The 22,943-nt window shown below is 39.8% G+C and overlaps 1 protein-coding gene across 1 annotated transcript; it reads right to left on the bottom strand.

Moving 5' to 3' along the window:
- Positions 1-6,629: 6,629 nt before the first annotated feature.
- On the bottom strand, positions 6,630-21,097 carry tmem64 (transmembrane protein 64). The gene is made up of 3 exons (XM_034125207.1): positions 20,387-21,097; positions 9,273-9,428; positions 6,630-6,931 (listed from the first exon to the last, which is right to left on the bottom strand). The coding sequence occupies exons 1-3, from the start codon at positions 21,095-21,097 to the stop codon at positions 6,740-6,742; spliced, it is 1,059 nt and encodes a 352-aa protein (XP_033981098.1). The 3' UTR covers positions 6,630-6,739.
- Positions 21,098-22,943: the final 1,846 nt, after the last annotated feature.

Here is a 22,943-nt window from a genome sequence, read left to right as displayed (position 1 = left end):
CGATTGCTAACACACATAAAGCACAATTATTTTTAACTGACACTCAAAGAGCAAAACATCAGCTCAAATCTCCAAAACTCTAAACACGTTTTCAGCTTTTCACACAATTTGCAAATCAACATGGCACTTTTTGCAAACCACTGCACACGTTTCTCCACGTACGACACAGGAATCTGACATAAAGTCACGTGTTAGCTGGTTTAAAACACTGATATTCAAAATGCCTCACACATGGACCAATGATCAAGAAACACGTTCCACCTGACCAAACACCTGATAGCATAATTGTTGGCTCATCAATCAGGATGTTAGCACTATAAAAAGACCACAGGTGAGTACTTTCTTACAGCAACAATGGAAGCCAACATGGAAGCAAGAGCAAGAGGAAGAGGAAGAGGAAGAGGAAGAGGAAGAGCTGGGCTGAGAGTGAGAGGAGGAGGAAGATGTGGGTGAGAGTGAGAGGAGGAAGAATGAGAGGTAGAGGTAGAGCTGGAGGGAGAGGACGTGGACAAAGAAGAGTACTCTCTAATGAAATGAAATGTTATCAACCATGGTTTGACGATGAGAGAGGCCGGACAGAGGGTTCAGAGGCTGGACAGAGGGTTCAGAGGCTGGACAGAGGGTTCAGCCTAATCTAAGCCGATGTACTGTCGCCTCTGTAATCCGGACACTTAGACTTGAAAACAGGTTAGCAGTTTTTAGCTCTGCATAATTCATGATATATCAGTGCTTATATCTGTTGTGTGAAACGTATTTACTTTATTACTGTAATTGAATTGTTGGCATGTTGCATACTATAACTGTACAAAAATCCTGCACAATTGACTGTGGTCAACTTGCTTTTATGCAACACAGACACTGACCAACCACTATATCTTTGTTGTTTATCTGAAGGACTGAGAAACAAAGAGGTGCAGGTGGAAGGCTAAGGATTTTCAATGAGGCACAGGTAGCAGCAGTTACAAACTGGGTTTTGGCAAACAATGCCATCACACTTAGAGAGATCCGAAGCATAGTAACTATGTGCTGAGATGCATGTTGCACAATGTTATTTTTGAATAAAATGTGATTTTATTCAACAACTAATTTGTATTTCTTCATTTACTGTATTTCTGTATACTCCAGCCATCTTTCTCTGCAGAAACCTCTATGTACAGAGCATAGCCCATAACAGATGAAAGTGCTTTAGATTATGCTCAGCAGTGTGTAGTTGGGTGGTCAAACAATCTAGTATTATGAATGAAGTGTGTTATATTTGGTAAGTGTTTATGTAGTTTTGAGTGCAGTTCTTCATTTAGCAGGCGAAATGTGGTGTTTTGCACTTTGGTGTGTGGTTTTGTGAATTGTGTTTAGTGTTCTGAGAAACTGAGCAATTAAAAAACAAATGTGTGTTAACAATCGAGAAAGACTGTAATGCATGTGTTTAATGAATAACCCTTCAGTCAGTCATATAATCATTACATCTGAGTTTTAAATCCAGTAAAGTGTTAAACATGTTTTGTTGAATGCCCACCCAGAATACTGTAATGTAATTAATGAACTAATAAATATAGGGTGAGGGTCAGCATGCATGGCCAGAGACAAACGGTATAGAATACAGGATCCTGGTCCTCTAGAGGTGCACTATTTTCTCCTGTTTGTGTACTGAGCAGTTTCCCACTTCAGCAGAGAGGAGTGGAGCAGCAGGTCATTGGTGCTACAGATGGAGGCAACATCTGTCGGGGCCAAGTAACTGGTCATGTGATCCAACGTCCTGCCTTGAGCAGCATCCCTCTGCTGCCAGAGGCCCATCAACATTTCCCTCCTCCAACAAATATATAATCATCCATAAGTTTCCCTCTGGAAAGCTGTATGGATGTATTCCAAGATCATTTCCCTCACTCTGTTTTTATATTTTATAATTTCACTCTGAGCTTTTATTTTCAACAGCCTCACAGATTTATTTTTGGAGCCCTCCTCCAAACACGTAGCCCTCAGTGAGAACTAGGGCTTTCATTTGAGGCCCGTCAAAATGAATGTTCTTGGTTTGTGTGGACGTTTGTGTGTGCTGCCGGAGAGGCTCTGGGACGAGGTTTGTCCTTTGAAGCAGGACTGGATGATGATGGATCGGACACAGATCTGACCCGAGCCCGGAAGAGATCGGCTGGTCTTGTGAAGATCAGCAGAGAAACTGTGCTGCAGCTCCTGGTAAAAAAAAGGGGGGACAGAATGCAAAAAGGGGGGTCTGGTCTGCTGTGTGATTGATGGACCGTGGCTGTGCTCTCTTTGGGTTTTTGTTTTTGATGTATCTGGGGTGTGAGCAGATGGCTGTGGGCAACGTTCCCACTGTATGTGTGTGAGCAGGATCTATCTGGACGGTGTGTGTCAGACTCTGTCCACACACACACACACACACACACACACACACACACACACACACACACACACACACACACACACACACACACACACACACACACACACACACACACACACACACACACACACACACACACACACACACACACACACACACACACACACACACACACACCTCCCCCTGTACAGATAGCTTGTCACAGGCAGGGCATGGCAAGGGCACGCGTAAGTGGTGCTCCACTCTACATCACCACCGCTACATCCATCACTGATTCCCTTCAAAATCGCTGTGACAAACGGCCCCAGCAGCTAGCGTTATTTCAGACCGTACAGTGCTGCTGCTTCTGGTGCATATTTGAGCACTGACAGCTATTCAGATTTTTGCAAGATAAGGGGAAACCTCCTGAGAGAACATTTTGTCTTTCAAAGGGTTGAGGACGAAGTCATACTGAGGGCCACCACTGGAGGTGAATAAGGTATAATGTTACCTGATAGATATCAACCTTCAACCTCCCCAGTTGATTACGTACACAAAGATATACATATCTATAAATAGGTTTCTGAAAATGTGTTTTAATATGCAAAGAGGCAGTACCTTATTAATGATGTACTAATTACCATACATTTCAAGAACAGATATCTGAACATTGGGTCAAGCCAGGTTCAAAAGTTTGTTCCACACAAGACTTTGCTGTTGGTGCTTTTTTTATTTTCTATAACATTTCTTTTTGGCCCATCTGTGGGAATTCTGTGTTGAACAAGAAAATTCATACAAATATTTTGAAATAAAAAGTTTGTTCCATATTTTAAACGAGTCAAAAGAGGAAATGTTGGATATTTATAAATAAATAGTAATAGTAATAAATGTTGCCATGTTTTTATGAATAAAATATTATATAATTAGGGCTATGAATGATGTATGAACAAACCCTTTTTAAACCCATCAGAATAGAGACAGTCATGTTTGTCATATGGTGTTGATGTAGTGTAGATTTCTCTGTGAGGAAAAGACTACATTTTGTTTAATAATTCCAAACAATTTGAAAGAATAAACAGGGTAAAACATGTTAGATTTCATCATGATTGTTGCTATGTTGATAAGTTGCATTAGGACAATATTTCTTTGTATTAGAAGTCCTTAATGTTATTTAAAAAAATAATTGATGGCATTATCTAATGCTTACGTTTGGTTAGAAGAGGGAAAACCTGCAGATAAAAATAAGACAACATTAGTAAAATTAACACGTACATGTGCATTATGGGTGTTTTCTTTCACTAGTCTTAAAGAAGACATGTAAGACTTTCACAATCTCTCAATATAGTGCCTCGAGCGAGGATGTGGGGTGCGGTTATGAGTGGGGAAAGTACGCGATGTAATGGTTGAGATATAAGTAACACATTTCTGTGAAAACATCTGTCAAGAATTCAGAGTTTCCCACTGATATCAGTCACTTCAGGCTGTTAAAGTCCATCTTAAATAACAAGGTTACAGACAAGAGAGGTTGACTCTGTATTACATAAGTCATCCTGAGATGTAAATTATTAAACAGAGGAGTGGACCACATAGAAAACATTAAAGTAATAAAACTGAACCAACATTTTGTAACAAAGTCTGTTTTATTTTCTCTCTCATAAATAACACTGAACAAGCATTGTACAGCGATAAATATCAATATTTATACACTGTAAAATTCTCTGTATTACAAAATACAGTATATGTGTAATGCACTTGATACAGATGGGAAGTATTGCATTTCATAGCACCGAACGAGACCCTAAACGTGACCTTTGAGTTAATGACATCACACTGTACTCCTCTTAACAGTCCAGTTACATCCCAGGTGCAGGTCTGTGTGGGTGTCTATGAAATATACTTCCCTTAGGAATCAGTTGTTGCATAACTATATCTAAGTTAAGTAGAAACCACCTAAGAGGAACGCCTTCACTGCTCATTTTCCCACAATCTCAAGTTTTCAAAAATGTCAATGAACTGTGGCTGATCAAGTTTCATCGATTCGATTTTTGCATTTAACGTGGTATAACGTTGACTTCATTGACTCACATTTTGTTTGGAGGGTGGGGTCACAGCTAGAACTCAAAATAATTTATATGGCGTTAAAAAAAATTAATGGTGACGAGATTTGATAAAATCTTGCAGCCATAAAATGAACTCATCTCTCTTTACCTAACCGTTCATTTCAAGTAATAAACTGGAAAACGTGTCTAAATTGGATTTAGAAGATTTTCATAACGAGAGGTCTGATTTCTGCACATCAATGAGGGATCGGTATGTTTCGGGACTCGAGAGGTTTTCTGTGTCTCTTTCACTCAAGTGGCAGCGCAGAAATATCTGTTTTGAGCTGTACTGTACTGTACCCAATATACAAGCTGTTAATAAACTTTTCAATCAATCAATCAGAGGCAGCGGGAGGCAACAGGCAGGTTGAACACTGAAACAATAACCTGTAATATTTATATTCATCCTTACAGAGGAACATGGCTCGACTAACAACTCAAAAGCAGTTTTTGTTCCCTCATGTTCACGAGTCAGTCTTTAACATCCTTAGTAAACAGCTCTTCTCAACACTTGGCAACAGATCTCATGATTTCTATCATATTGTTTTTGCTTTCAAACATTATTGCTAAATTCAGACAGCAAGGGGCCCTTTCAATCAACACTTAGCATGGCAATAACTCTACAGCTTTGAAGAGGACTGACAGCATGGAATGTGTAGGGCGAACATTACATCTGGCTTTGAAGAAAGAAAAACAAACTTTAGTACAAAAAATGAAAAACTAAAAGGTGTGCCAGCATTACAAATACACAGAGATGAAGATTTCATATAGGAGCCCTTATTATTCCTCAACCAGACTTTGTCTGAGGAGCAGCATCACAATAATTCATGTAAAAATAAAAAACATTATCACATTCATCACTTAGTGTCCGTGTTGTGTTTGATTGTCGGCTTCTGAGACACATCAGCCTCAACTTTTGAGCAACCAAACCCCTTCCAAGTGTAACTCATCTGTATGAAAATAATGTACATCTGTTTGTAGTGGACTGTGCAAGAGAACCTACAGAATGAGAGCTTTGTCGTATTATAAAGAACCGGTCCATAATTAACATTAAGTAATAAAATACGGTCAGTCAGACGTCACATATAGCCTCAGTGTCATGATAAGCTTTACCTAATGATGGCACATACAAAATAACAGCTTCTCTATCTCATCTAGCTTACTCACATAGAATCTAAGTAATACCTTAAATAAACTCAGCTTTGTGTTATGTTGATGCTTTAGAGCATTTCTGATTAGTTTGGTTTCAGCACTGAAATACCACATTCATGCCATTTAATCACCGCTTGTTGATGTATTGCACAGAATTGTCAAAACAACTTAACTTAAACACAAATTATGTAATAATCCTAATGGATAATCTCACAGCCAAAGATGTATAACGAAAAACAAATGTAAAAACCTAATTGAAAATGAATATAAACATTAACAGGAAAGCTTGACATCTCGGTCCGGGCGCAGTGTAGCAGAACGTGTGTCTGTGCTACCGAGGAGCTGATGATCACTTCAACCTTCCTGGCAGAAACATTCCTGAGTTTCGTGCTGTGAAATCTGCTCTGCTCCCCAGCTGCTCTTATCAAAAAACTGCAGAAGCGCCAAAACCATGTCCGGGCAGACAAGGCGGATTCAGCTGATGTGGTAGGAAGCCAGCAGAAATCACACAGTAGTTCTCGCTGAGAGCTCTCCCCTCTCTCCATAGTCCAAAAATAAGACACTTAAAAAAGGAACTGGACTAAAAAGTCAAATTTTCTTTTACAAAAGTAATAAGGCCCTTATTATTTGTACCGTGAATTAGCACTGGATGTAGATCATAAATAGCTTGAGTCAAATAAAAATGGATGAAGTGAAAGGTGCATAGGTTGGCATTTCTTTGACACTGAAATGGAAATTCCTTCCAGAAAGCTCCAGATTGCACATTCATGGTGTTAGCAGGCAGTTAATGCCTAGTTATTGTTTGTACGGACTCACTCATTTAGCCACCTCTTAAATCTCTAAATATCATCATTTCATTGACAACTCCTGTAACAAAGTAAACTAAGTTAATAGGTTGAGAAGTGTCTTAAAAAAAAGAAAAAAAACATCCAACAAGATGTGTAGCATCTTCCATCAGCACCGTTTCTTAAAGGGTGCGTGATCCACACATCTAAAACATCGTACCGACTAAGGATGCACGCGGTCAGGGTTTTTCTCCGTAGTGTTGCCAGAACAAGATTTTGGAAATTATAAACCCCCCGAAAACATTTCAGACACCGTCTAAACATAGAGGGGGCTCTGAAGTCTTACAATTCAGCGACTGAGTGGTAGGTCACACCACGTTGATGCAGTTTCCGCTGCCGGCCGCCGCTCTCTTGCTGCAGTAGGTGAAGCCGCTGTGATTGGTGGACGAGCCGTTCATGTGCGACGATTTCAGCTCCATCTGGCAGGCGGCGATGGCGGCGTTGAGCTCTACCTGTGCCCGGTGCACCACGTAGAACATCAGGCCGATGCTGATGACGATCTGCAGAGGAAACACGGAGGAAAGTCAGGGCGTTTGGTTTGACACACACATAACATCTGTACATGACAATACATCAGACTCATTAGCTGTGTCTCGAGCTCCATTTTCACAAAAATTGCAGACGAAAGTTGAAATGGTGTCATAAAGTAATGCAGTTGTTTTCCATGAACTGGTTTGGAGCAAATGATTGGTTAACAGGGTAGTTTCTTTCATGTATGCTAGTGATGCTAGTAAAGCCAACGCATGGCTGTAATCCACCAGTTAACGGGTAAAGCAAAAAGTAGACGTTTAAACAAAAGTCCTTGATTTTTAAGACATGTATGAGGTCTCTGGGAATTTGTTTCAATTGGATAAGTTACATTTTTGTATTCATGTCAGCAGGTTTGTTTCATGCTTTCTCAAACAACTGATACAAAATGTCTGCGCAGTAGAGAAAGTGATATGGAGTTTTGTCATTTGGGTATAGCTCTTCTTACAAAATACTTCGAAATGCACTTAAAATACGTGAATGAAACAAGGTTTGTGTGATTATTCATTAGACAATTATACCTTTTCTTGACAAGAGTTAGCAATAGTAGACATCTTAACACCGGAGAAACGTAAAGCCTAAGACGGTAAGAACAGAGATAATCTGGTTTCCCACCACCAGTGTTCAAGCTTCCTCCTGATTAAGGCCAGTTGTCGATTAGGAGCAACAGCTTTCAGTTCTGCATGAGAACCTGACGTCGCCTACTTGATGTTAAACTGACCCTTGGCCTTGACCTCTGACCCCTGCTAATGTGTCAAAAGCACCTACCCATAATGCCGTAGCACCGAGGATATAAAGAAGCTCAACAGCTGTTGGAGGCGTGGTGAGAGACTCAAATGATCTTTGACTGAGCTGAACAGAAGTGGGGGCATTTTTAGCATTACTACACAAGGCTTGGAATTAGCACTCTAGACGGTTATGTAACTGAAGACTTAGGGGAGGGGAAAATGTCGAGGCTCGTTTGTCCTAGGATACGGTTTGACAGGCTCAGTAAGATGTCTGTTTTAAATACAAGGAAGGGGGAAAAAAGCACCAAGCAAACATGTGCCTAAATGATGTGGGTCAAACCAGGACGTGTTTAAAAAAAGTGTTGAAAAAAGATTCCAAATAAAAAAGATTAAAGCAAATGGTGGCCGTGGAGACGCTCATAAAAAAGGTACTCTTTCAGGTTTACTGTGCTTATTCCTCTTATGAAGGGCTCATTGCATGGGTAGAATATGATCTCAAAAACAGGTTAAAAATGTATATCTCCCTCAAAAATGATCCAAAGCACATGGCAGGGGTTTGTTCAAAATCTAAATAACTTTTGTCAATTATACATTTAAATTGATCAACATGGTTTGACTGCTATTGGTTGTAAGGGTGTGTAATGGCGCATTTCCACTACAGCGCGGAGCTTGCTTTAAGCGTGCCGTGCCCGGCCCGTTTTTGGTTGCGTTTCCACTTGGCGTAGTTCCGGCTAGCGGGTACTTTTTCACAGTTTTTCTGGCCCCATAAAATCGAGGTTCTTTCCGGGCCAACAACCAGGCTGAGTCGGGCTGAGTATGCTAAACTAGAGAGAGAATCGCTGGCAAGGGGGCTACAACTACAACAAAATGAACATATTTGACCGTGATTTAATTGTAATACACGTTTCAAAATGATGCCGAAGTAACAACATACTGATACCGGTTAGTAAAAACCATGAATTAATGCTTTGGCCAGTCTGCAGACAGACGGCAGGCGAAACACCTTTTAAAATGCGTGTTTTCTAAATGGAGATTGGCTAAGCTAACGACTTATGCTCCGACCGTCCACACTCACAACAACGGCCTATACAGACATAAATAAAGCAGCGACTGTATTCACCATGACACAGGCAGTCTGTGGTGTGTACTTGTTTAACTTTTGTCTAGTTTCTGAACATATATGAGGAGCTGTGAGCTCTGAGTGCTAACAGCTAACGGCTGATGTTGTTTTTCTGTGGTTCTCATTGAAGATGACGTCACGGCTCCGCCTACACTGCGTTACTATAGATACTGCCCCAGTTCCTAAACTGTAATGGAAACGCAGCATAAAGTGAGCCAGTCCTAACGAGGCCCAGCCATACCGAGCGAGGCCCTGTAGTGGAAATGCGCCATAAGACCATGTGTAACAGCAAATCTATTTCAAAAACATCTAACTGGATATGCAAGTTTGGAATATATTACACAAGTTGTTTGAGACTCTGAGAGGCATGTGCGAACGGTAATGTTTGTAAATGTAAAGATAAACAATGTAAAGATAAACAGAGAGAGAGTTTGATAAATGCTTCCTTTGTGACCGGCAGCTGACCTGCAGGCTGAAGACGAAGTACCCGCTGACGCTCTGCTCAGCAATGACGTCCTCCATGGTGCGCAGCGTGGTGCCCAGGTACGAGTTGAGAAGCTGAGTGGGCAACAGACCCACAGAGGAGGCCACCAGGTAATTTGGCAAGGACACGTCTGTGATCTAAAGAAAAGAGGAATATGTTATAAAGACCTTCTGATAAGAGAACAAAGCACAGTGGAACACATCTGCTGTAGTACTACAATGCCATTGTTCAACAGCCCCTATTGTGCTGAATTAAGACTAGGGTTAAGGTCTAATCGTTGTTGTGGTCCTACGCATCCATTGTTAAATCTGTTTATGTTTCAAATAAATGAAATAACACAAGATACAAATATTTAAGAACCTAAACTTATAATTCAAAGAGCAAGGCTAAATACCTCACTCAACATTTCAGTTTGCCAACAAAGGTTCGGACATTTAAAAACTGGAACCAGGTTAAAGACAGGGTCAGTAATACTTTGACATTTGTCACCAACCTGCATACAAAACATTTTTATTATTAGATGTGTACCTATGAAAACTATAACACGGGATGAAATGATTCCAACTATAGTAATAAATATGGCGGCAAATTATTTGATATGTTCCTGAAGACATTGTAACTGTCGTTTTGCTGTGACTTTATAATACGAACATTGATGAACAAGGCACATTTACCACTAGGAAAATAAAGCTCCATCTTATCTTATCTCAATTTAGCTGGGTTAGCTCAAGTGTATCACACATTTGCATGAATTATAACTACTGAACTACTACCATATAACCACCACTCTGGAGTAGAAAGAAATGTGGTTGAAAAATCAAGTCAGATTTAAATTATTTCACTCGCCCTGTAGAATATGTGTAATATCCGATGAGAAATAAAAAAAATGTTTACCACTATAATGTCATTTTGGAGAGTCGCTGCAAAAATTGTAATTTTGAGCCACAAAAATAGTCTTCATGATCCCTGTGCCATCTTGTAAATGTACTTTGAACATATCACACGTGCAGCTCAGTGTCTCATTTCATATTGCAGTACCTCCACCTAGAAATAAACATGGGTCTGCTTTGCCATCACCCTTGATCCCTTGATTAAATGATGACATCAGCAGGTAAGTGAGGATGTGACCTTGGCACTGTGTACTGTGGCTGATGGCGGCGTGTTCCTACAAGACACTGCCTGGTCCAAACTACAACAAGGTACAATTAAGTGTTTCCTCCTTGTGATAAATCCTAAACCCACTCATCCTACACACTGATAAGAGTCTGGCTTACACTTTATAGGAAATGTACGTTATGAAAACCTGGCCAATCCAGACCATATTATCAAGTTTTTATCCTGACTTGGTAGTTGTGCAGTTTTTCCTCCACATAATCATGTAAAAGGCTTTTCCCCTTGAAAGATAAGCAGTGATGTGTCGACACCATTTGTCAACACGTTCAAAATGCCTTCAGCTGATCTCTGAGATATGACATGTGAGCCTGTGAGAGCAGGAGAAGAATGCACTCTCTTTCTCTGAGCTATCATCCCTGAGTTGTAAAGCACATGTCCTCTGAAGTCTCTTCCCACCGGGGCATGTAGCGTATGCAGCTGTCTTATACGACCAGGGAAGGGCTAGTCGGTATTTTTATAACTGCGCAGAGACTTCCCACTGAACCTCCCACTCGCTTCTGCAAGCCCGTGTATCAAGATAAATTGCAAATTCAAGTGAAAAAACACCCCATCCTCGGCTTGACCTGATTTATTCAGAACAGCAATGCAGATCTGAGTTTGTGCTCGTAAACAAAAACAAGAGTAGTGTATCTTGACTGCATAGTAAATGTAGGATTGCTTCTGTAATGCTCTTTTGATTTTTATCTGGACACGCGCAGGGTTTACCCTTTAAAGTGTAGGGTGAGGAACAGTGTGTAAGTACTGGCTGCACAAGCATGTCTGCCCTGTAGTTAGGGTCCTGTAAATCACACGAGGAAATTGCTAATTCATCAGTTCATGAGCTCTTTATGACAACAGGATGGACCCAGGCCAGCGAGCAGGGATTTCATGTAATAAAATGCACACGCCGACTTGAATATGCCCGCTTTGTGCACAAAGGATTCTCAAACATTTTTCCTTAGCCGTCCCAATGTTTTGCTAACTACTGCATTCTTGGTGTCGTTTTAGGTTACCCGCTATAATGTAGCACCGTCCACTTCAGCAGAAAGAGGCAGCGGGCACGGTGAAATGCAGCCTCATCCAAAGAAAATGCTTACCAAGGGCAGAGCAGACAACACATAACTCCACTGTGGGGTCCATAAAGTACCTCACCACGGGCAGCTTGACCTTTTATTGTGGAGAATAAGATAATAAAGATTAATTATCAGCTAGGCTTCATAATGAACGACAAGGTATGATGAATTGCAAGGTATACAGTTAGGAGAGCTGGGTTTGAACTCCCTGAAGGCAGGAGGGCAAAAGGAAGAGAGGAGGCAGCAGACTATGGGACTCAGCTCATTAGCCTGCTCCTCTGCTCCTGGCAGCAGCAGCTCAACCCCCAGGTGAGATGCTCTGCTCCGACCTTCAGAGTTCAACTATGAGGTTCGTGCGAGGAGTTGACAACTTCATTTTTTTCTCCAGTCCCACCAACCTTGAATGAAGGTTTACTTCTAATAATGATAACATTTACTCTTGTTTTAGCTCCTGTTTAAGTCTCTACCGACTCCTGAGACTTATAAACGATAAATGATATAGACAATGAGAGCGGTGAGAGTACATAGTTGTTGTCTGGACAGCTAAACAATGGGCTGAAACTTGGTTTGGAAACTAGATTAATCACGTTGCCCGTTGATACATGGAAATCAAGACATTATATGTGATTTTAAAGCAATATTAGCCATCCAAATCAACTCGCAAGAGGCCAAATATTTTCCCAAAATGTGGGATTAATATTAAAAAAAATTTAAATAAAATAATTTGATACAATGGCCAAGTTTTTATTGCACTATTATAGGTCATTCTAAAGCAGGGGTGTCAAACTCAAGGCCCGGGGGCCAAATCCGGCCCTTGACTTCATTTGATGCGGCCCCACAAAGAATATTGTATGTTTATTATACGGGTACATGCCGATTTACAGAAGCACGTTGCCCATAAACTACATGTCCCACAATGCATCTCAAATATGCCATTTTCTCAGAATTTGCCTTTTTTTCAAAATGTTACTTTTTTTCCCCAAAATAATTTCACTTCTTTTTTTTGATTTTGACTTTCGATTTTTCCAGAATTTGGCTTTTCTTTTTAAATCATTTTGTGACGTGCGCACTGAAGAGACTTGCAGTTATTTATGGGCTCAGAACAGTCTCATAATACACACATGCACACAGAAGGATTCACACTTGTATTTACGGATCCACACACAAATGTGTTCCGTTTCATATACATGTAAATAAAATCCAAATACAGAAAAAAGTTTTACATATGTATTTTTGATCCTCACATATTTGTTTTCCGTTTAAAACCGCTGTACCTGCAAACACAAACCGCTTTCTGTGCATGGATCGCTGTGCATTCGTGTGTGGGTTTTTTGAGACTCCCCTGACGGTCACCCGATTCGTACTTGTAATTTTTTCTATCTATAGCCAATCAGATGTCTCCTCAATTCTAAGCCAATCACATGAGCGCGCCCCCACGAGGGTATGATTTCTTGCGTTCATGACGTATCGCTTAATGTACGCATTTTGCGCTGTCCGGAGCTGACAGGTCCATGGAGCCTGCCTACAGGCGCTAATCTCAGGACACCTCCACTCTCAGTACATCGCCACTTTCCGAACAGGAAATGCACGCAAATACAAGCTTTTATATTATTAAAGGTACAGCGCCACTTTCCGTGGGTGCTAGACAGTGAACTGTCAACGGTCTTGTATTTTAGTTACACCCGCTATTGATTCATTTTGTCAACGTCCACATAGCTATAGTGAAATAATATAATTGAAAACATTAAGCCTCTTTGATTTAATAATCGGAGCTGAAACCTCTCTGCCATCTCATATAACACACACTTCCTTATTTATCTTTGAATAATAATACCGTAAAAATAAAGACGACTATACTACGGTCCTTCGGTCCTGAGATTAGCGCCTGCAGGCTCCATGGACCTGTCATCTCCGGACAGCGCAAAATGCGTATATGAAGTGCTACGTCATGAACGCAAGAAATCATACCCTCCTGGGGGCGCGCTCATGTGATTGGCTTAGAATGAAGGAGACATCTGATTGGCTATAGATAGAAAAAATTACAAGTACGAATCGGGTGACCGTCAGGGGAGTCTCAAAAAACCCACACACGAATGCACAGCGATCCATGCAGAGAAAGCGGTTTGTGTTTGTAGGTGCAGCGGTTTTAAACGGAAAACAAATATGTGAGGATCAAAAATACATATGTAAAACTTTTTTCTGTATTTGGATTTTATTTACATGTATATGAAAGGGAGTGTGTGTGCTAGGGCTGTGCGATTATGGCAAAAATCATAATCACGATTATTTGGGTCAATAATTGATATCACGATTATTAAATACGATTATTCATTGACTTTGAAAACATCCATTTATTGAACTTTAAAACAAATACAAATAATAATTTGAACAGTATCTTTTTAACTGTTGATTACCCTGAACGTATAATTCAACTGAAAAACCAATACAAAAATAAATAAAATAAATGATACATTTAAATAAATAATATCAAAATAATAAATACCAATAAACAAGATCAACATATATTTTGGAGCGCACTTCCCCAAGCTACTAAACATATATAAATATGATAAATACAAATAAATGAGACCAAAATTAATGAGATCAAATATGTTGCAGTGCACTGTCACAACCTAGCAAAGCTAAATAATTGTTTTTTTCGATTATGTTGTTTTCGTAATTGTGGCAGGCCAAAATCGTAATTGCGATTAAAATACGATTAATTGCACAGCCCTAGTGTGTGCATTGAAAAACACAAGTGTGGATCCGGAAATACAAGTGTGAATCCTTTTGCGGATCATGAAATACAAGTTTGAATCCTTCTGTGTGCATGTGTGTATTATGAGACTGTTCTGAGCCCATAGTTATTTGCCCTAGACTTCTGCTTTCAGACGTAGTTAATTATGAAGTTATTACCCTATCCGATAATAATCCAATGCAGAGGCAATAATATAATACATTATTTTATATATATTAAATAATTATATATGTATTTTTATATAGTCTTAAAGTTACCGCCGGCCCTTTGAGTGCAACAACAATGCTGATGTGGCCCGCGATGAAATTGAGTTTGACACCCCTGTTCTAAAGGGTTAAGTTGGTTAACCTGGCCCTTTATGTGTTCGAACCTGTAAAGCTGAAAATGTCAACGGGAGCATTCTCAAAAGTCATGACAATGAGTCAAAAACAGAGAAGGTGCATTTCCAAATACAAACAGCTGTCATAAGTTGAAACTATCCAAAGGAAATATGACAGATGCAAACTGGCATACAACCAAATATGACCCAGTTTTGAGCAGTTGAGGTTGAGCCATTTGAAAGCCAACGTCCTTTTTCATTAGGTGATTGTTTGCTAGCTTTTGTAGTAAAAAAAACAACTCAGAGCAAGCTGAAAAGCAGCATTTTACTGTTCTGTCAATTAGCCAGCCTTTTAATTTCACCCCGGGAAATTGATTGTGGAGCACCAATAATTCCAGTGACAGTGGCAGCAGCTGGGCAACTCAGTGTACACAGTCTGTCCCTTTCAATTTGACACCTCATTTTCACCTCTGCAGAATGAAACAGTGAGTTCAATGCTGTGACAACTGTTAAAGCTAAAGCCATGATCCTTGCACGAGTGACACATCACAACCTTTGGACACAGAGCAATGTACCAACCCAGGAGGACAAGAGTATGAATCAACAACGAACAGAAGCCGTTTAAGTAAATCACGCAAAGGACAACCGTGAAAACAGAAGAACTGTATATGTATGTAATAGTGTTGGACTATGACAGAGGAATCAGTCATCTTTAGCATCACAAAGAGTCTCACGTTCAGCCCGAAGTTTAAACTCAACCCTGAATTTCATTCCCAGCTGTATGTTGAAGATTCATTCTCTCTCCTTTTCAAAAGCACTCACAGGGTCAGGCCCTGACTCATGCTGAAATAACTACTCACTGTTCATCTCTAATATCACAGCCCAAGAATTTGGATTTAAGATGGTTATTGGTCATTGGACAAGTGCAGTATAAATGTTTACTGCCTGCCGTACCTCTTGTTCCTACAGTCAGCTGATTACTTGGATTATCAGCTCACCAATTGACTCTTATCTGAAAGTGCCGTCATAAATAATGCACTACCTGCTCCGGATCAAAGTGTATTAGTGATGTGTCGGTCGCGAACGAGCCGGCTCTTTAAGTGAACGACGGGAGCCGGCTCGCGCGAACGAGCCTTTTAAAAATGTTTTGTTAAGTAGGCTAATACAAGACAGAATGATATGATGATCTCCGCGCTACGGGTGCTCCTTGCATGCATGCAGTGACATGTAATATCCAAGGATTAGAGACTGTTGGATGCTGTTGTTTTGAGCATTGCAATACATTTATTTGTATTATGTTTTTTTTATGATTTGACGGTTGGGTGCTAGTGGAGCCTCGCAGCACCGAAACCGTGCCGCGCCACACTAATAAGCGCGCCGCATTTGCGGCTCAGTTGAGGCCCCCTCCGCGAGGTGAGGCCCCACGCAGGCTGCGTGATCTGCCTGTAGGGAAGGACGACCCAGGGTGTTGCTATCTGCTTTGTGTGGCGTGGTTCTACAAGCATGTCAGTGCATTCATTGGCCAATGAAAACAATTGGCCACAGCAAATCATTTATATTAAACATGTAATTTTTACTTTTTAATACTTCAGTACAAAGGATGTATTGAATAATGTAAGTGATATATGTGTACACATATACATCATTAGTCAAAACAGGGCTGCATTTGATTGAATTATAAAAGGTATATGGTCAAATTAAGAGCCGTTTGGGAACAAAGAAAACTACTTGGATCATTTATAATTGCCCTTGATTTGGTTTTATTTGTTGCTTTCATTTGTCACATGTTTTGTTTTTTTGTTGTGCGATATGATAATGGGAAATAATTGGACTATTACATTATTTCAACTGACATAAATGCTAGAGATGTCCCGATCCGATCACGTGATCGGGGATCGGAGCCGATCACGTGATTTTCAAAAGATCGGAATCGGGAGAAAAAAATCGGGGATCGGGATCTTTTTTTTTTTTTTTTTTTTAATAAATTTTCTTTTTTTAATTTAATGTTACAAAACAAAAATGACCATGTTCACGTCTTAAAGTCATCCTGAGGCGTTAGTTTTGGTTTAAAATTACACAACATCATGTATGTGTTGCTTCTTTTGGGCTTGTTTTCATAGACCTGGTTGCTTATTTCTCTCAAATCTGGCAACAGAGTGGGCGCAGTGTCTAATAGTAGCAGTAAGCTAACAAGAGGCTACGTTCAGCTGGTGCCTCGGGAGTCGGGACAGAGAAAATGTCAGGAGTTTGGAAGTATTATAAAATTGAAAGCGAAGGCAGTGTAACAGCCAGATGCAATGTTTGCAAGGCGGAGGTTCCGCGTGGTGGAAAGAACAGAGCTACGTTCAACACGACCAATCTAATACGAACACCAACAACAACACGACGAGTACACAGCGGCCACTCAGGTAACGGCACTGAAACAACCGACACTTTCAGAGACTTTTAAAAGGAAAGAGAAACTGCCCCAGAACAGTGAAAAGGCCAAAAGAATAACAGCCAAGATAGCTGAATGCATAGCGTTGGATGACCAGCCGTTATGTTACCTTTTTTTTCTCTTAATGCATTGCATAAAGATCGGATCGGGAAAAATCGGTATCGGCAGATTGTCAAAATCAAATGATCGGAATCGGATCGGGAGCAAAAAAAGGTGATCGGGACATCCCTAATAAATGCAAATGATATAGACATTTCTAACATGTAGTGACGCCTATAACTTGTTTGATTGTGCTGTACCATTTAACTCTGAACAGTAATTTAACAAGTGATCACATTGTTCTCTTCACAATAACCCAACACAATTCATTTGGAAAAGGCAGCATACTACAATTAGGGTAAGGCAGAATAACTGTTCAAAGAGATGTTCCTGTAATAAATACTACACTGGGGAAACATTTTGTTTCTAATTTATGTTGACACTGTCAACAGAGGGATGTTGATTCAACTCTAAAATAACTCTTGTTTTTCGTTACATCACTGTGAACACATTAGTTAGGTCAGGATAGATCAATCATTAGAAAAGAGTCCAGTTAGGGGGGCTGTGTATTGTGCATGTAATGGTAGGAATCTGGTGACATGATACATAAAGATACAGGGTTACAATTCAATATATTGGAATGCATAACAATATTTTATAATTTATATATTGCAATTTTTGAAACTTTTTTAATGAAAATGTTCATAGTATAAAGAACACACTGCCATTTGCAAATCAATCATGAGTCTTCTAGCATTATTAGCATGAAAATTGACCAAAGATGGGCGAATAAAGCTCTGCAACTATTTTGAATGAATATAGTGTGTTTATTTTTGCGAGTGTGAATATAGAGCGGTCAAAGGCCAAAGCCAAATACCAAATCTCCTGAGATATGTCCAAGTAAATCAGTATCACGGAACGCTAACTGGTTTTTGCAACATGCAATTACTGTGCTTGTGAATCTCACTTACGTCATCTTATTTCCCTTTTCCTGCCTCAGGCCTGAGCATCAACTCCTTAATGCTCTCAGCTAGAAATGCCGTTAAAAGCTCTTTGGATCCACTTCTGGATATGTGTGCTGCTGCTGGTTTCTGCCTTCAACAATACTTTTATTCTCTCCTCCCCAGATATTTGACCAATAATAAAGTGCAATATTCAAAACAACAAAAATGTTACTAATGCACTCAAATAGAATCTATGAAATACGATGACATTGAACGCATTTTATCCCCACTTCTTACTGGGATGTTAAATATTTTAAACAGTGCATTTTGCTTTTCAAATGTGATGTTTAAGTAAAGATGAATTCCAATATAGCCTGAATTAACTGAACTTTGTTTTTTTTTAACATATTTTAATGCAAGTTATATTTCTGTATTTATAAAGTAATGCATTGAATGAGACTCAATTATAAAAGCCTGATTTTTTTAAGCAGAAAGTATGTGTTTGCATAGGTATTGATGAAATAGCCAACACACTGACTCTGAAAACGACTTTAAGATGGAGAATATTTCATCCTAGACGAATCTTTGTTCGGTCCGAATGTTTGTTTGTGTCTCAATGTATGAAGAAGGCACTTCAAAACTCAACAGGCTACCACTTAAAACACATTCCCTATTTTTAAAACCGGATACCATTTTGCTGTTAGTGCAGCTCCAGGACATTGAAGTTTCAACCTTTTGAAGCCTTTCAATTTTAATATTTAAAAAAATACCATGTGAATATTTTTTTAGAACACAAACGTAACACCACTTTGTGAAAAGAATCAATCTGAAAATGTGGGACTTGTGAGAAGGGCTGCAACTAATGATTATTTCCGTTATTGATTATTCTACTGATTTTTCTCTACATGAATAGATAACGTGTTTGGTCTATTTCTGTAAATATTGACAAATGTCCTTCCTGGTTATTACAAAGTCCAAGGTGTCTTAATTTGTCTAAAAAAAATGCAGTTTAATTTGATAGAAAAGCAGGAAATCTCCATATAAGTCTGAAAAAAAACGTTCCTGACATTTTTATGCGAACAAAATAAAACGATTATCAAAATAGTAGCCAATGGATTATATTCTGATGTTTAACCAATCGATTATTCGACTAATGGTTCCAGCTCAACTTGTGAGAGATCTGATATAATCTGGTGCTAGACAGTGATAAGAGCTTTTATAGCTTGAAATACTCTAGAGAGCCAGGCCTGAAAAGCTACATAACATCAAGTTCGCCCGCAAGTCAGGATTCTTCATTAATCATTCAATTACCACTGGCATAACATTTTTCAGTTTGCATGACCTCCCAGCTGACGTCCTACTATACAGTCACACATCCCTCGAGGCTTTTTTTTCATTTGGATGTATCAATGAGTTGACTGAGAAGGGTAATCAGCGAGTATAAATTATTCATGCCATGTATGAAGGTCAAGGGCCTCAGGTTAAACGTGGGAGTGCAGGTGAAAGCAATATCCTGGAACTGCTTAGCGCCATAATGTAGATCACATGGTGTGTGTTGCCTAGACAAATGGCTGAGGATGTATACTTACAGGAAAACAAAGATGTCCATGGTTTTGTCAACATTATCATCATCAGATCATTATTTCATTTGGGAAAAAAGCATTGCTCCAAATATGAAAACCAAAAGTAAGACTTAAAAATGGTATATTGATAGTTCAGTCCTTAGGCTACAATAGAATCCATTTAATAGGAAGGTTTTTTTCTTCTACAAGAGAAATCGGTCTCGTTTCTCTGAGGATTTCCCTTATATTTCTTTCCTATTTGACTGTAACCTCTTGAATATTAAATGAACAGGTCATCTACTATGTCCAAAATTCATCAGAACTAAAATTATGAAATTGTGATTTCCCTAGTGTGGTAGGTTGGTCCAGCAAAAAATAAAATGACTTATAATCGATTAATATTCGCCAGGGCTATCCGATTTTCGAATTTGATCATGGTCAGTTTCTGGCATCCCTAAAAAGAACACAATTGTGCTCTAGGAGGAGATTCAGGTGATAAGGTGTGTGTGTGGGGGGGGTTACCTTGGTTGGTTATTGGGTAATGGTTACACAAGCCAAAACATCGTTATGACATAAAGTGGCCAAAATCTGATCAGCTCATTTTCAGACAGGTTTTTATATAAATGGATCAGGACAAAAAGTGAGCGAATCTTTTTTCCTGAAACTTTCAGAATCTCTTTACACAGAGGGGACACATGTTTATGTATAACAGATAGGAAATAGTGGATTTTGCATAATAGGTGACCTTTAAGAAATACAAAAATAAAATTGTGTTTGGTTGGATCTCTGTTAGTAATGTTCTCATACTCACCGAGAAAACTGCATTTTGGAGCCCAAATGGTATTGGGGTGAGTCTCGCTAAGGCCACAACTTTGAGTCCACTTCCTCCCTCCACCACTCGTATGACAGCACTGAGCTGTTCACTGTTCCCAACTTTGTTCAGCACCCAGTCAGTCAATAGTCGTTTGCACACCAGGTGTGCCATGAAAGTACCTATTAAAACTCCCACCATAACAAGTCCCATGCCCAGCACAAAGCCGTAGAGGTAGCCAGCTGCAACATTAAGAACAATATACCCCCATCCACACGGGAAAGACACGATAATCAAACCAACTATAAACAGCAAGGCTCCGACGAGGCTGTCCAAGCTCTCCACCCAGAGCAGGAGGTCCTTGAGGTATTGGCGAACCAGTGCAACTGAGGAGAAGCACACAGCAGTCAGGACGCAGGCCAGCAGGGCACTCTTGAAGCAAAAGGTGGTGATACAGCATGGGTGTCTGAACTCTCCACTGTTGCTGAAGGTCGATCCCCCTGAGTCACAGATAACCTCAGGGTCTCCATCTGACTTTCCAATGCTGGCCCCTGTCTCATCGAAGGCGCTGCATATCAGTATGTCAATTTTGTCACAGTCATCTGTGGCAGTCCTCTGCAGCCAGCGGTTCAGCTGAATCTCTGCCTTGCCCACTGCATGCTTGACAAGCTTGGTGAAAAGCTGCACAGTCGTGGACCCTGACATTGACATGTTGGCCCTCAAATAAGCTCTGGGGACCAGCAGCAAGGCTCACACAGCTGTGACGTTTGAGATTTCCAGACAGTCTTTACATCCAGGGCAAGTCCATGTCTAGCGTTATCAATGTGTTGAGCTTCAACAGAGGAAAGGGTCTATAAGCATTTAGCAGTGGTAACCCTTTGCATGCAGTGAGACATACACATGAAATCCGTCACTCTCCTTGGCCATTTGATGAATTGTCCAATTTAACAATGTTTATCTTGGGTACACTAGCTGGGCAACGTGCCAGTCCAGTGATTTAAAAGCGCCAGTTTTGTAGTCTCGGTGTGAAACCCTCGCCATATTCAGAGTTGTTCTCGGCTCAGGACAGCCGTTTGAATGGACGGAGGGAGCTGTCAGTCCACGAAAACTGAAAGTGAAAAAAAGCTCTTCTTTAGACTGAGATGAACAGAAGCGAAATATTACGAGATCATCAACTTTTAAGACTCCACCAGCATTGCCGTCCAGCTAACGTTAAGGAGTTAGCATTAATCACAGCACGGCTAACTTACTGCTGGCCGTTAGCTAACTAGCTCACTGCCTGAACAAAGTCCACCGTTGCATCTCAGGGACTAAACCGCCGTCGCTGGCCTCCTCATACGCTGCTTCTCTCGGACAACAGAGCGACAAACAAGCCGCAGACACTGGATAAGGAAATACAGTTATCTCTTTCTCTGTTTGCTGGCTGTTGTTGTTTCTCCGGTCGCCTTCCTTCTTCCACAGTGGATAGAAACTGCTGCTGTTGACGCGGTTATAAAGCTTTTCATACCGACCACTGTTTGTGTCCCAGAATGCCAAGTGACCCTCTATGTCCACGTGACTGACCGTTTGACGTTCTCATCCAATCAGAGCGCTACTGCTGTCATCGCGAGATTTCTTTTACGAGGTTCCACGACAAATTGTGTTTGTTTTGGATCAATTATCAATTATGGATGGGGTAGTTTGATGGTTGAGCTTGAGTTTATTTTAACGGCTTTATTTGGGCTTCTTTTGTTGGGTTGTTGGATACGTTATAATCTATAGGCTGCTCGTAATATTCCTCTAAATTATGTACATGTTTAAAGAAGCATACAACTGAATTATTAAGTACATTTGGATGTAAACTACTCCACCAGAAAGTTGCATCAATATAATTTAGTTCCTTTAATAAATATTAAGGAATTAATCCAAAAGGGACAAAAGTAGTAACACTGCCTCTGTATTTGTTTGGTATAATTTATATATTGATATAGACTGAGAGAAAAGTGTTAAAGTTACCAGAGGTGTGTCTGAAAATATTGCAATGCTGTTATTCAGGTAATGCGGTTACTGTTGGGGAAAAAAGGCGAATTGTTGACCCTCTTCATTTCTTCTATTATCGAACACATAAAAGGACAACTCATGTCTTTGGGACTTTGCCTTACTTTTTGGCATAAAAAAAAGTATCTGTTAGATACTCAAACATATTCAAAATACAATTCATGTGATAACTCATCACTTTCTCATCAGTAAAAAATTGACTACTTGTATACGTACAATTAAGTATACACACCAGCACATTTGCAAAACAAAAAAACAAATATATCACCATTACATTTTATTAATAATTTCGTCTGTCAGACACTGCTATCACATGCGTTTCCACTAACAACTACCATTATTATTTAGATTAAATTACTATCGATTATCAATAAGGTAGCAGTGGTGGAAGATACTTAGATTGTTTGTTTTAGATGTAGGCTTTCAAAATAACACAACATACAACTTCACTAAAGACACAAATCCATTAACACACACTTTAATGTAGCTTGCTTTTTGCAGTTCACTATTGACCCTATAA

The sequence above is a fragment of the Trematomus bernacchii genome, unplaced genomic scaffold (assembly GCF_902827165.1).
Source record: "Trematomus bernacchii unplaced genomic scaffold, fTreBer1.1, whole genome shotgun sequence".
Taxonomy (NCBI): domain Eukaryota; kingdom Metazoa; phylum Chordata; class Actinopteri; order Perciformes; family Nototheniidae; genus Trematomus; species Trematomus bernacchii.
This window is presented reverse-complemented; position numbering and strand designations above follow the sequence as displayed.